General features: G+C 40.3%; 1 protein-coding gene across 2 annotated transcripts in view; it reads left to right on the forward strand.

Annotated features, from left to right (window-relative positions):
* The window catches only part of TBC1D12 (TBC1 domain family member 12), a 133,625-nt gene that overhangs the window by 42,045 nt on the left and 76,496 nt on the right, over positions 1-15,084 (forward strand). The window contains exon 2 of one of the 2 annotated variants that reach the window (XM_019502602.1): positions 5,378-5,501. In XM_019502602.1, coding sequence (XP_019358147.1) covers positions 5,378-5,501 — 124 coding nt within the window. Of the gene's footprint in view, positions 1-5,377; positions 5,502-15,084 lie in introns of those variants that run through there. The other variant, XM_019502603.1, reaches the window with a different exon arrangement.

Here is a 15,084-nt window from a genome sequence, read left to right on the forward strand (position 1 = left end):
TTTTTTTTTTTTTTGTTCTGTTCTGTAGTATTACTAAACTCCTTGTCAGTTAAGATCCATGCACAGATAAAATATAAATAATGAATGTATTTGATTACATTGTTGCTGTTGGTTGCACCTATTTAAAGCTGAAGGTTTATTCTTTGCAAAAATAACTTTGACATGGTCAAATTTGTGAGTGTTGGTGATGGTGAGAGGTGGTGAGTCTCGACTCCCAACACACTTCCTGACCTAGAATCCTTAATATATTTCTGAAAGTACACACCAAGTTGTAGTCTTTTGCATGTCTGTTTCTAGAAAATCCAGTTTACCACCATGCTCAAATTCTGTAATTATTAGATTTGGTTATATCTAGAGGGGAAGCACTGTTTTCAACATTCGGTGGTAGTAACTACATTGATCCAGGCATGGCTGGCTCTTATAGACTCCAGCCAGTGGGGGAAATGAAACAAAATTATCTTCCTCTGCTTCCCCATAAATGAGCAGAATTTTTATCCATCATCTATGGGATTCTTATTGTGGAAGAACCTGTTTTTTGATAGATAGCATCAGCTTGCATGATTATACTGCATAAAGAAAAAGGGGAAAAAAAATAGGTCCTTTCCCCGTAATGCACTTTTAGTTCAGCAAAAGTCCTGGTTCAGTGGCATCTTGTTTCCATGCTGGACATGTTGCAGGTTTCTGGTTTTTCTTTCATTCTCATTTTCCATGCCTATTTTAGCCCTGTGTAAAGCTGTTTAATTCTGTAACCCATTGCTGGCATGCTTGGTTTTTGTTTTATTACATGATGTTAACTTTCGGTGTCTAAATACTTTTTCTTTTTGCCAGAAGCCTGTATTGGCACATGGGTGTCATCTTACACTTGCTTCAGGGCAAAATGTTTGAGTTTTAGCCAAAATATCAAATAACCAGCTTGGCATTTTCACTGGTTTCCTTTTTCTGATGTGTGTGGAAGAACATCTATAGAGCAGTACATACATGATATCCTCCCCCTGTTGAGATTCAGAGGTGGGGGTGGGGGATAGGGCTGATACTGCTCAGGGTTCTGCTCAAGTGTACTGATACAAATATGGCTTTGATCCTAGAAAAGATGCTGTACAGCAGAGGCATATTGAGCTCATAGTGTCCAGGGGTGAGGGTATGCTGACCCACTGTAGGTTGTGGGCAGAGGGGATGGGGGAGGCAGGGGTAAGGGGACCTGCGTTCTGGTGGGGGTAGCAGCCCCATGACCAGGCTCCCTGGGAGATTATCCTGGTGCCTGCCCCTGCCCACCTATGACAAGTGTATTTCTGTTGGAGCCTCTCTATTGGTGACTCTGCCTTCCTGTTATGGGCCAACCACCTGCTTACTTGCCTGCCATGTCTTGATCTTGATTGATTAATTAATTGATGTTAATTGAGGCAGGAGGCTGCCCATGTTATTCACCCCGGTGCCAGGGGGCGCTATCTGCAGCTCCTTTTCCTCCCCTACACCGCATCCCAAGCCTCGCAGATGACACTGACGAGGTTTGGTCTGGGGTCTTGTTGTGATTTGGCCCTTTTTTCCTTGTCTCCCCTTTGGGCTTTCCACTGCCCTGTCTTGTTCCGTGCCTTCCTGGTGCTCTGCTGCCCCCTTGCTCTGGGGCTTCTTGCTGCCGTGGAGCCCCTGTGAGGCCTCCTCCAACCCCTAATAGCTTCACTCAGTCCTCCGGTTGTAAGCAGCAAACACAAAAACACAAAGCCCCTGGGCTAAACATAAAAACCTAAACCATCCGGCCAAAACCACATTCAGTCCCTACCAGGAGAGTGCTCCAACCCGTAGCAGCAATCGGGGGCTGCTCATGTAGTCAGGCTTCTCCCCTCTGTCTGCACTGGCCGAGCTCCTCTTCCCCAGCTGCCAGCGGAGGACTACCCTCCTGGCCTCACTGTTGGGGTTTATATGCGTCAGGCCCTACCCCTTCCTGTCAGCTGACTCCCCAGCAGTTGTCTTAGCAACCAGCACCTGTGACTCTGGCTGCCCTGGTAACTAGCAGCTGGGCTTCCCCGTTCTCCCTGCTAGGGCTCTCTCCCAAGCTGTTTCTACTCTCAGGCGCAGGGCACCTGAGTGACCTGCGACACCGCCCCACTCCTCTACCTTCAATATAAGGCTTCTTAGGCAGGAGGTGCAAGTCTCTCCGCAGAGAGAGCTACAGATCATTTTTATTGAATGGGTCACAGTAGGTTGCCAGATGAAGGGCAAGCTGCTGCAAAATTTTACTTCAACAGCCACTGCTGCTCTGCTCAGCTGGAGCTCTGTAACAATCAGCTGGAGTACCACAGTAATGTGTGCAGAGTTTGTGGGTACACATACTCCTGTTTGGGTCACAGAACTTCATCTTTGCAGGGGATAAGGAACCTAACCCTGCACAGTAGCTAGGCTTTACTGTTGTGTTCAAGGGATGACAAATACATAATTCAAGAAAATGAACCCTGGGATGGGTAAAATAAGTCTGCTTTGTTGTGCAAGTAGCAATTTAGTTAAATTTATTAAGGATTTTGGCTAAACCCAATGTTCCCAAACAATATAACAGGCATAAAACCATAATATAAATTTAAGCAAAAATAACAGAAATACAAATAATAGAGCTAACCATTATACAAACATTCTTTCTACTCCTAAAATTAGCATAATCAAATACAAATATGCTGATAAATCAGGTCAAAGACATATAAAAATATTGTGCATAGGTCCACAATTGACATAGTAAAAAAACAAATATAGTGGTCAAGTTTATCAGTCATGTCAGCAGTAAAGGATGTTTAGCTTTGATTTGCTTATAAGGTTGAAGCAGAGGTTGCAAGATGGTTTACTAAATATGGATCTGTTTGCTGGAGGAACCATATTAATTTCTTTCTATTTGAGAAGTATGTCGGTTTCTGCAAGAACAGTGATAAACGCTTTCTCCTTGCATTGTTGTATAGAGAGCATTCTAAGACATGAATAGTATCTTCCAAAACTCCTAGACAGGCTGGGCATTGTATTTTAGTCCTTGGACTGGAGAGTCTATGTCCAGCCAAAAGAGCTGTGGGCATCTGTTCGGTCCTGAGTCTAGTCAAAGAGGTTTGTAACTTATTGTTGAGATCCAGCTGTAAACACCTTTCTCCCCCCCCAATCTAAGTTCCAAAGAATATATAGAGGGGCCACTGCAAAACCATTCTGTCTGGCAATATCTCAGAACCTCTGGAAAACCTGTACCTTTTTTGTGGGGGAGAAGAGTCTTTCATTGTCCTTGACATAGTGTTCCATCTCAGAAAGTGCAAAAGTACTTGAAAGACAAGCTAGCCTGGGAGATTGAAGAGAAGGGGAATTATTGATGTCTTCTATAGCACAATTTGAGCAAGCAAGACAGTAGAAGAGGCAGGGTTTTAAACCCAAATCCTGCCATTCTAATGATAATACTAGTTAAAACGGAATCTAATCCCATCTCTAATATCATGAAGGATGTGGGAGTTGAGGGAGGAAGAGCCCTGAGAAAATTATTCTGAGGTATGTCCACATCATTGCTGGTGGCATAGCCCCATACTTCAGCACCATGCAGGATTTGACACACAACTTTAGCTTTATATGCTAATATGGGAGCTTGGACTGATCGCCCTGCTGTGGTCTCATAACATTTCTTTATAGCCACTGCTGATTGAGCTGCCTTAGCTTTAATCAACCGAATGTGCTGTTTCCATGATGGAAAAGCTGTAAACATCACAACCAAGTACCTAATAAGTTTTAACAACTTCAAGTTCGATTCCTTCCATGTTCCATGGATATTTCATCAAACAACTTCCTGAAGACATTATTTTGGATTTATCATAATTTATTTTTAAGTTATTTTGTCCACAAAGATGCTTCAAAGTTGTAATTTGCTCTCTGTAATCCAATGGGCATTCTTGACTGTATGACAGTGTCATCTGCATACATTAAGATAGGAATTGGGGTTGCTAGTAATTTTGGGGAATGAAAATGAGTGTCTTGCAAATTTTCAGTGTTGTCATTCATATAAAGGTTAAATAGCAAAGAAGCAAAAATACATCCTTGTCAAACCCCTTTGTGTCTGAAATTTTGTGAGTTCGCCCCTCAGGCCCCACCTGACTTGTGCCTGTGTGTCCTTATGATGATCTATCAGTAGATGCAAAAGAAAAGGGTCAATTCCGTAATTTAACAATTTCTCCCAAAGTTTACTTCTATCTATACTGTCAAAAGCTCTTGACAGGTCAACAACTGTGACATGCTCAAATGATGCTGATTTGTACATTTGTATAGCAGTTTGAATAACTCTGAATTTGAATGATGAAAATTTATCAAATTGTTTTGATGAACAGTGTTTGGAGAATCTATATGATATGCACCGTCTAAATGCCGTGAACAAAAAACTGCCTGGAGTCTAGAATGATTGCAGACATGCATGTAAACCAAACATACTAACACCCTTGAGGTCATAAACTTTTTAAGGACTAGCAGAACAATACAGTCATCCTATCTCTCTAAATGTGATTCTTGTAGCTTATTGGTTGATTAAGGGTATCTGTTAATCTTGGGGGGCGAAGGGGGTACGTATTCCTGCATCTTCCTTGTTGTGATTCTAAAGCTTTAGACATCTCTTAATTTTTGGAGTCCAGTCTTACCAAAAAGGTATGAAAGAAGGGAAAAGCATTGTCTGTAGTAACTGAAGTTCTGATGTTACATATTTTGTAGGGATTGAGAATGAGTTCATGCTACTACCTTAAACTTAGTCAGGCCGTCATTTTAATAGTGGAGGATACCACTGTCAACTCAAATAAAGAATCTTTTTGTGAAAAATCTTTAATTCATCAGTATTAAATTTAGTATACTGTACTTTGTAGCAGCAGAGTTTCTTTTTTAAAGAGCAAGACTTAAGGTAATTAGTTAATTTAGAATTTGTCACTACTATTGTAGAGCAGTTTTCTTCTGCTTTGCTTTCATTTTCTTAGTAGTTTAAATATTTGATTCCACAATTGATATTCCAATTATTTGTGCTTACCAGAGAATGAGTCCTTGGATGCAACCACTCTGACATTAGGTGCTATAACCACTTATCCCTTCTGACTTACAAATGTAATACATAGAATACTAAAAAGTATCCAACTGTGCATAACTTCAAAAATAATTATTAAAACTATTGGACATAATGTCATAGTTGCCTCAAGCATATTTCAGTAGCATGTGACTTTTTTTAAACATATATTATTCACATTTTTAAAAACATGAGGAAAGAAACTTAGCATGCAGACAAACAAGCTGTGCTGGATAGTATACCTTTGCAAATCTGGATGATCTGGATTAAAACAAATCTAAATGTTAATAATTTTAGTGTTTTATAAGTTAAAAATCCTCTTTTGTTTTCCAGAAACTTTTTCACTAAAAGGACGAAGGAACTCAAACCTGCTGTTCAAAGTGCTCCTGGCTGGAAGTTATTTGGAAAAGTCCCTCCCAGAGAGAATCTTCAGAAAGATTCCAAAATAATTCAACAGGTGAGGGAGTATATTGCATAGTTTTAGGTATGAAACTTCATTAAAGTTGATTTGTTTGAAAATTGAATGCATTTCTAGTTATGTAGTATTTCCTTAATGGATGGGTGTCCTCTGTACGTACCACTGACAGTCCATTTGGCAGTCAGAGGAGAGCAGTTAGGAATCTTCTCAGATTTAAAGAGAAAATTATTGGAAAAACTGGGGAAAAAGATAATGTGGTTAGCTGAGTGTGGCTATTTTCATTTTTTTAGCAGGTGGTTTCACAGGCTTGAAAATTATCTGCCACACATCTGAGATTGTGTGAAAGTGTGGCAGAGGATTGGACAGGGAGATGTGAAAACATGCACGTTCAATTGTCTGCAAAGCAAATTTAGGAAATGATCTGCCAGTGAAACAGGATGATTGATATTATCTCATCTCTACTAAATTGATGTTATCTTTGTAGAAACAAGTTGCATTCAAGCACATTTTACTAAACGGACAATTCTGCATATAACACATTCAAAAATCAAATTACGTTGTTATACCTGTAAATGACTGACATTTTACATTTACATAATTAAAGGTCATAACCCATCATTAAAAGCAGTAACAGATCCTTGATTTGGTGTAGCTAGACTACTGACTGTCAAATTGAGTTTGGCATTTTCATTCATTGTCATATTTAGTGGTACGGTTGTATGTTGGGATATTACTAATTTTATTTTGTGCTAGTCATTTTAATATAAATTTACTTTTTTAGATTCTCTTTGTAAAAAGTTTATCATCGAACGGATGTTATTTTTAGTTAAATTATATCATACTTGTGCATATGAGTAATCCCATTCAGGATTTCTGTACGTTTTAGGATCCTTGATTCAGGCTGATCCAACAATGTTTATCTGGTTTTTTTAATGTATTTAAGTCTTTGCTTCAGTTAGTTACAATTAAACTAGTTCTATTCAACTCTGGTAAATTGCCTTAAATCCTAATTATTTCTGTGTAATATTTCATATATTTGACAAGGCTACTACAGATTCCCTGTTTAATCCAGTCATTCAGTAAAATTGGCTAAGAGCTTTAAAAGCTACAAGCAGGCCTTTTGTTTAATTTTTTTTAGCAGGTAACTTGGTTAAATCTGGTAGAAATAACTGTTCCACTACATTTCAATTTTTAAATTCAGGAGTTTGTTACCTGAAGGCAGTTGGGTTCTAAAAAAGACAGCTGAAAATAAAATCATTTAAAGAAGATTTAACTGTTTGTCATTACTTTGATACTGGATCTTGTCTTCATGTTCATCTCTGTACATTTTTCTTAGCATGATTTTTTTTTGCTATACTACTAAGTGAGAACAATGCTACTTTTAATAATGCAGTATTACCAGTTGTTTAAAAATAATCCTTTATATTCTGATCCTGATTCTGCCTGCAGCTGAAAAGCTGCCATACAAATCCTGTTTCTGCTGGTGGGGGCAGTAACCTGAGTCCCTGGGAGCAGAGTCTTTCCACTATCTGGCTTCTCCATCATACTCTTCCACTGACAGATGCATCTGGCAGAGTAGAGTGGAAGCTGTTTTCAGTCTGAGTCTTTTGACAATAGAGGCATTTCAGGATTAGTTAAGTAAAAAATTGGAAGTTTGGAGCTTGAAGGGTTTCTGATAGAGCAGGAAATAACAGTCCTAAAGCATTTTTGCTGTTGATCCAATTGAGCAAGGAAGTGTTTTATTAAAAACAAACAACCCCTATACAAACAATCTTCTAGTTGTGATCCTCCTGACCTTTGCTAAAATGCTGAAGTACCTAGTTATTTATCAGTTTCCAAGTGAATTCCATGTAAGCACGAGTGATAAACCAAAATATGATTTCATTCTCTCTTAGTTAAGGGGGAAAAGTTTTATATATTTTCTAAGTATTGTACATAAGGTATTATTTGAAGGCATCCATTTGACTTCCAAAGTATTGGCTCCTTTTATTTTAATGTTAATGCTGGCTTCATTTAATTATTGCAGAAAGTATTCCCTAGGTGTCAGCTGACTTAAGGCTGGTCTCTAGTAAAAACTGTCTATTAAGAATCCAGATGCATCTGCTCCATCTTGGGAACAGAACTGGAGGAATACATGTGTTACTTCATGGTTTACAATGATCAGTACCCCTTTCCTAACAGTCAAAAAACTTACTCTTGTGACAGATAATACACCATGAGCATCTATACATGTGCTCCAGGTTAAAGGGGCAGGGAGTACTTTAATTAGAGTGGCTCTGAGAGCTGCTCTAATCAAAGTGCCCGCAGCATCACATGTATTAAGTGTCTCACACTTCAAAATGGCGGCGGGAGGACTTTAACTAAAACTTGTTTGACAAGCTTTAGTTAAAGCGCCTTTGCTGCATTTTGAGACACAGGGACACTGAATACACATGACACGAAGGCTGCTGGAGCATGCTAATTAGCACACTTCAGCTGACTCAGTCAAGTCTGCTCCAGTGTGCGCTAATTAACACATCAGAGCAGTGCTCTGTCATGTGTATAGGTGCCCCATAAGACTGGCAATTTTATTTCTTTCTCCTCTCCCCACTCAGGCTAGGTACAGACATTCAAAAAGCCTGAGGCAGAATTAGTTTTAAGGTAGCAGTTTTCTGTAAGTGGTGTAGTTTAGATCAGTAGCAAACAGAACACACATCCTCTTCTCCCCCCTTTGTGTGTGGGGCTGGTAAATCTTGGACCAGGTTCCACCATTTTTCAACCAGTCTGTGCGCCAAACTTCTGTTCTGTCACGCTGGGTATATACCATTTTTGATCTTTTATACCAGTAAAAGTGTAATTGTCTGTTCCTGGCCTTGGTGAATATCTGCTTTAGTTTTTGTTACTTGTAGTCAGTATCTGTCTCAATTTAACTTTTTCATAGATTGATTGTGTCCCTGTTCTGTTACTGAAGGTGGAATATATACAGTTAAAACAATAATTAATTTGGTCTGTTATACAGGTCATATTACTTGATCACAGTGGTCCCTTCTGGCTTTATAATAATCTGAGTAATAAATAGATGATAGGTAATATTTTTAGTTAAGGTGCTATCTTCCATGAGTTACCTCTGATATATTTAATGAGTATATTATTCATCGGAGTGCACTGTCGGTGTCATCCAGGATTTTGTAACATAAGACATTTTGGAAACTGGAATCTAAATCTGACTTGAGATTCCGAAATCTTAGACGTTTTCTAGATGACTGTTTTTGGAATCCATGTGAACATTGGCCAGGCATACACAACTTTTATGAAAATGATTGGGATGCAGGACATGGGTGCGAACTCTTATTTTTGCCAAGGGGAGGGAGGGTGTCTAAGATGATGGACATGTGGAAAGTTTTATACATTTCAGGTGACATTCTTCTCAAGGTCCCTACGTACTCAGCACCCTCAGGCCCCTACATACTTGACACCTGTAATGCAAGGGTACAGAGCTTTCTCTTCAAGTATATTGATGACATGAATCTTGGGGGGGGGGGGCATAAGAGAACAGAATTATGGTTCAAAAGGTCCTTGCTAGCTGGGCACTAGACAAGAATATGAAATTCAGGAAAGAAAATATAAGTTGTTGTAACTAAAGAAGAAAAATAAATGCACAAATAGAGAATGGGGGATGAGTGCTCCTGCCTAGTTGATGTTGAAGATATTATGGAGGTTTTGGGGGAATAAAATATAAAATACCAAACATGAGCCAGCAATATGAAACAGTTGTAAAAAAAAAAAAAAAAAAAAGCAAATGCATTTAACAGGAGCAACTTGAATGATAGTATCTCTCTGCTCTGCTCTGCGTTGCCTAATTGTACTGTGTATTCATATTTGGCTGTAGTGTACCTAAAGATTTTTACAATGTCTAGATTTTTTTTTCCTATTTATATTTGATTGTTCAAACGCTTGCTTTGTGCAGAACTACTTTTTAAAAACCATCTCAGGGTATATAACTTGCTCTACTTTTCTGTGTGTGCTTGGAACTGTAAATGCGGACAGTGGACCTCTGGGCCTTATCCCTGTGTTTATTTGCTACCACTTCATTTAAAAGGCTAATGATAAATCATTTGAATAATCAGTTCCAAAATGATGCATTCAAAATCAATTTTCCTGTATTTGTTGCCTCCTTCTGTATTGTCAAGAAATACTGTTTTGCTTTTTGCTACTTTTCCTGGTGATACCTTCTGTTGGACCAGTTGTGCCCTTCATGAGGTCATTTTGTGCTCAAAGGCTGTCTAACATCTCTCCCAACTATGCTGTTAGGTTAATAAAAGGTGTCACCAAAAAAAAAAACAAACTTGCTTCTTGCATGCTTCCTGGATCATCACAATAACAGTCCAACCCTACTCCTTATATTAAGTATTACTTGGATCAGTAAGAAAAAAGTGTGTTCCTTCTGGCTCTGTACTTTCATTGACCATGTTAAAATCTTTTAATAACTTCAGATGCTTATGGATCATTTCACACAATGTTATTTCAGCTTGATTTATACTGTGGGCTTAAAAAGAAATGGGATCTTTCACAGAGTGGCAATTTTGGGGGCTGTCTTGCTTGGTTCAATTAGCTGTTCAATATCAAGTCCCCTTTTTAAATAGCCTGAATATTTAATATAATAAATTGTTGTTTTGAACATGTTCTTGCAGTTGCTTTGTAAAATAAGGAGGTCTTCCCAATGGTACATACACAGAAATTGACCCAAGTTGTTGGTGGCAGTCAGGAATTCAGTTAAATTATAGTCAGCTGGTCTGAGCAGTAGATGATACTTGGAAATATATATTTTTTTAAATTCAGCCTGGAAGCTTTGCAGAGCTCAGTATTGTGGCACTGGGCTGTACTAGTAGGTCTTCTCTTCAGAGAACTGAGAGTAGGGGAAAAATAAATGTTCCTATGCATGTTTGGAAACTATTACAAAGAAATAAAGGGTAAGACTGGATGATTTGGTGACTTGGTTACACTTGTTGTGCAGCAACTTGCAGATGACTGCCATCCTTTCAGATATATTGAAACTATCCTTTTCATTAGTTTCTTGAGCTCTTGGGTCAAAGGTTGAAAGTTCTTGGCAGCCTGATTCTCTCAGCTTGCAGCTGTTGGCGGTCCCAGCTCTCACTGGATTTAAAACTGCCCAGGCAGGATGTGATTGAAGCCAATTCTGTGTTGCTGGACATCTCCCACCAACTGTGCTTCCTTCCTTTCTGTTTAAAAAAGGGGGAAAATAGCAAGCTTAAGTATGATGCTTTTGGTAGATATACAGAGATTTTTTTTCAATTTTATTTTGATAAATATGTGACTGACTACACATACGTGTCGGCTTTTTATTAAGACGTAGTATGGATTTGCAAAAACACTGGGCAGTTAAATTTATTACCTCATACAAAATCATTGTGATATGCTTTGGTCAGCAAAAAAAACTTGTTTCAGACTAGGTTGAAGCTGCAGTATGGTTTCAGTGTGGTGTACTTCATTTGGCAGTGACTGAATTGGCTGATCAGTTTTAAAGATAAAGTACAACTCTTGTTTTCTTTTTCCTCAAAATAACCATATTCATTGAATATTTTACATACTACCACATAAAGGGCATGCCTACAGGTGCTATTAAAGCTATAAAGGTTTACTGTGCAGTAAAATACTGTGCTGTAAACTTCTGGGAGAAAATCTGCTCCCAATGGGAGCAGCTCAGTACAAGGTGCTGCTATCCTGCTCTAGCCTTCTGCAGCAGCCAAGGGGAGCTCCAGGCTCCCCTGGGGTGCTAGCCTAGAGGTTGGCAGGGAGCATGGGGCCAGTCCTCATGCTAACGGGGCTAGGAGACATCTGCCGACTACAGTGGCAGCTATGTACTTGCCCCATACACACTGGGAGGGGTCCTGATGTGCATGGGGCTGGGAGACATCTGCTGCTGCAGAGCTCTCCTGGCCCTGTGCACATGGGGACAAGCCCAGTCTCTTGTGGGACTTCCCCTCATAGGCTGTGGCTGGCAGAGAGCTGCCCTACTTCCGGGATAGCTCCCAGCCAGCTCCGGGCTGTCCCCTTTCTGTCCCTGCACAGTGCAGAGCTGGCTGGGAGCTGCCCCAGAAGGGACTGGTCGTGGCCAGCCCCGGGCTCCCAGTCGACATCTACCTGTGCTACTGTGCAGTATCTACTATGCAGTTAGTTTACTACCTATATTTACAGGTAGTAGCTAACTGTGCAGTAGACTAATTTACTGTGAAGTAAATGGTGTGTATGTGTAGACAGTGATGCTTTACTGCATAGTAGATTAGTCAACTGTGCAGTAAAGCACCTTGTGTAGATACAATCACTGAGATTTAAAAATATTGAATTGTTAGAACTAAATTATTTAAATTCTGTGCTCTTATTGAGTGTTTTTCCTTTTTTCCAAGACTCATTTGGTCTTTAGAGAGCGGTAACTAACTTGTCTGTCTGAAGTAAGGCAGAAGTTGGAGTAGAGTTGCACCTTATAAACTAACTGAATCACAGATGCATATGCTTTTCATGAACAAGAGCTCATTTCTTTACATGCTAAGTGAAGTTTTGTTCACAAAAGCTTACACATTTCTGATTTCAGTTAAAGGTGCAACCCTATGGCGTCTTCTGCCTGGTTTTTAATTTTTGTAACTTTTTTGAAAGGAGACCTTAGTGGTTCCAGAAACATGTTTTAAACTACAAAATGGATATGCTGGGCCTGATCCTATTTCACCTATTAGGTGCTTAAATCCCCTTCTACATATTACATTTCTGTGCCATAAATAATGTTAATCATAGCATAAATGGTAATGGTGCTATATGTGCCCCTGATTTTTAAGGTGCCATAAAATGGCAAATGTACCAAATGACACAATGTGTAATTTGATACACAAATGTACCATATTAATGTAGAACACTTGTGGCTGGTTTGTATGGTGCCTTTAAACTGAATGTATCAGTTGATTGTAAACCTCAGGGCTGTCTGGGGGACTGGGGCCCACAATCACAGGGGTATGGAATTTAACCTTGGGCTGTCTGGCCGTGTTTTAACATGTTCTGCATGTGGGCCAGACAACCAGCTTTCAACTGGCTGGTGCAGGGGAGCCTAGGCGCATTGTCTCTCTCTGTGTGGTCTGTAGTAATGGCACATTCAGGATCTCATCATTGATCCTAAAATTGTGTCTTCTGCCATGTATGTGTGGCATGGCAGGAGGCACAACTGCTGGGTTTGGGGAAAGGGGATTCTAGATCCCACTTGCACCATTAAATGAACTAGCAGGACAGAGAAGGATCACTCTTGGGCCCCTGTTGCACAAGTCCCTGAAAAACAACTTTAAAAGGATGGGTTTTCCTGTTTTGCTGTCTTTTGTGGTTTAGTCTTAAGACTAAAATGATAGAATGTTACAAAAGTAGATGCATTTTAATTTTTTTATCAAGGACTTGAGCAGGGTGGAATAGGATCACTCTTAAATATTGATGCACCTGATGTGCATTATTAGGAGTAGAAGACATGTCCATGTTCTAAGCAAAACCCAAGTGTGGGGGGGGCAATCCCTGCTGCCCCTCACTGCCCCATGCTGCGTGGAGGGACTCTGCCACAAACCCTCAGAGTCCCTCACAATCATGACTGCCAGAGCTGGTGAATGCAAGGCTGTGCCTGCTGTTCCCCAGTCAATCCAAATTTCTCCAAATCAGTGCTGAATCTTCTGAAGCTAATTCAACCAAATCGATTCAGGACAGTGAACCGAATCTGAATAGAATCACTGTTCTCCGAATTGGCCGAATTTGAATACTTCCCTATTCGCACAGGTCTACTATTTAGTTAGTCTAATAAAAGATATTAAATCTACCCAAAGAACCTTGCCGATTTTATGCATTTAGAATGCGTGTCAATTACATCCCATATCATTCAAAACTACATACTATAGTTTGCATACATAATAAGCATCTTACAAGAATAGTGTAGTCAGACTTTTGTATTCTACAAAAGAGGCTCTGAATTCTAATTTTAAATTCAAATATCAATATAAAAAAGCCGAATTATAGCTCATCTTGTTTCATATCAGTCTGAGTCTCTCAAAATAGTTAATGAAAACCCAACCTTTAACAATGGTCTTTGCCAAAGAGCTGCAATTAAAATAAAACCCAAAATAAACACACAAAACCACTGTGTACTAGAGTGGTAATTCTGTTTCTCAGAAAAAAAAATATAATACCAATTTATAGGTACAAAGTTGACTCCAAAGGCTAGCTTCAGTCCTTGAACCCAAAAAACAGCTTTGGAATAAGTGCTTAATCAAGTTCTTAAAAGTTATAACCAAGTTTTGCATTTCTCCATTTTTTCAAGGCTTTCTTTTAAAATATCAATCCATAAGAACATGGTAATTACTATGCGAGGTCAGAGCCCATGTTTGTCTACTCCAGTATCCTAGCTCCAACACGGATCAGTACCAGAAGCTTTGCAGAAAGTTGCAATAGCGAGATGTAGTCCAAGGAGTTAGGGACTGATTTAAGTTCTGAAGCATGATTGTTTAGTTTCCCTTCCAAAGTCTTTTAACATTAGTTAAATAGATAAAGCATAGTTATAAAATTCTAAAACAACTGGACACTTAAATACTTGGCCTCAATCACTTCCTGTGGCGGAGGGTTCCATAGCTGAATTGCATGTTGTATAAAGAACATTTTCTTTATGGATTACGAATGTAATGATTTAATTGCATTGAATGTTCCTAGGCTGTGAGACAGGAAGAAAAACACCATTTGAGTTACATTTTCAGTAACATTATGTCAAGTAACTAGGTGATGCTCCCTTTTGTTTAAAGGTAAACTATGCTAATCTTCTCACCCTAAGAACAGGCTCTTAAGAATTTTCCATGCTGTTTGTAAAAATATTCCACTTAGACCAAGAAGTCTATATATTGAAATACCACAAATCAGAATATGTACACACACCCACATCCCTACTCCCTCTCACCCTCTGAAGCATTATTCAGAAGTCTTCCTAGACATCACCCTCTTCTTGCATGCTGTCTGGGAGGTGGAGGTGGAGCTGTTGGGGTTGAGTGGTGCTAGGCTCTGGCTGACTGCTGGAGCCATGCTGCACCTGTTGAATGTGACAGCTGCTGCATGGGTGCCAAGTTGGGGGGAGCAATCTCTCCTGCCCCCCACTGCTCTATGCTGCACAGGGCAGCTCTGCCATGAGCCCCCAGAGGCCCTGATCTCTGCTGCTGCAGCTGATGAGTACGGGGCTGCCGCTTGCTCAGCCAGCATGGTGGGAGCATGATGCAAGCTGGCTCGGTCCAGGTGGCAGCAGGGCATAGCCCCTACTCCCAGTGCTACCACACCTGCATCAGCACAGAACGGGGGCTCTGCCATGATGCTGCCTGCCAGCTGGCAAGGGGGGCATGGGATGTGGGTGCAGCAGTGCTGGGAGTGGGGGCTATGCCCTGCTGCTGCTTGCCCCCTTCTGCCTGGAGCAACATGCACCTGCATCTCACCTCACCCCTGCCCCAGCGGGGCAAGCGGCAGCAGGGCATAACCCCCACTCCCAGCATTGCCACACCCACATCCTGCAGCCCCCTGTACCCCTCCCTGAGTCCCGTGCCCCCCTCCCCTTGTCATAGCCCCAGTCCCA

Source organism: Gavialis gangeticus, unplaced genomic scaffold (genome assembly GCF_001723915.1).
Source record: "Gavialis gangeticus isolate Ggan-Ray unplaced genomic scaffold, GavGan_comp1, whole genome shotgun sequence".
Taxonomy (NCBI): domain Eukaryota; kingdom Metazoa; phylum Chordata; order Crocodylia; family Gavialidae; genus Gavialis; species Gavialis gangeticus.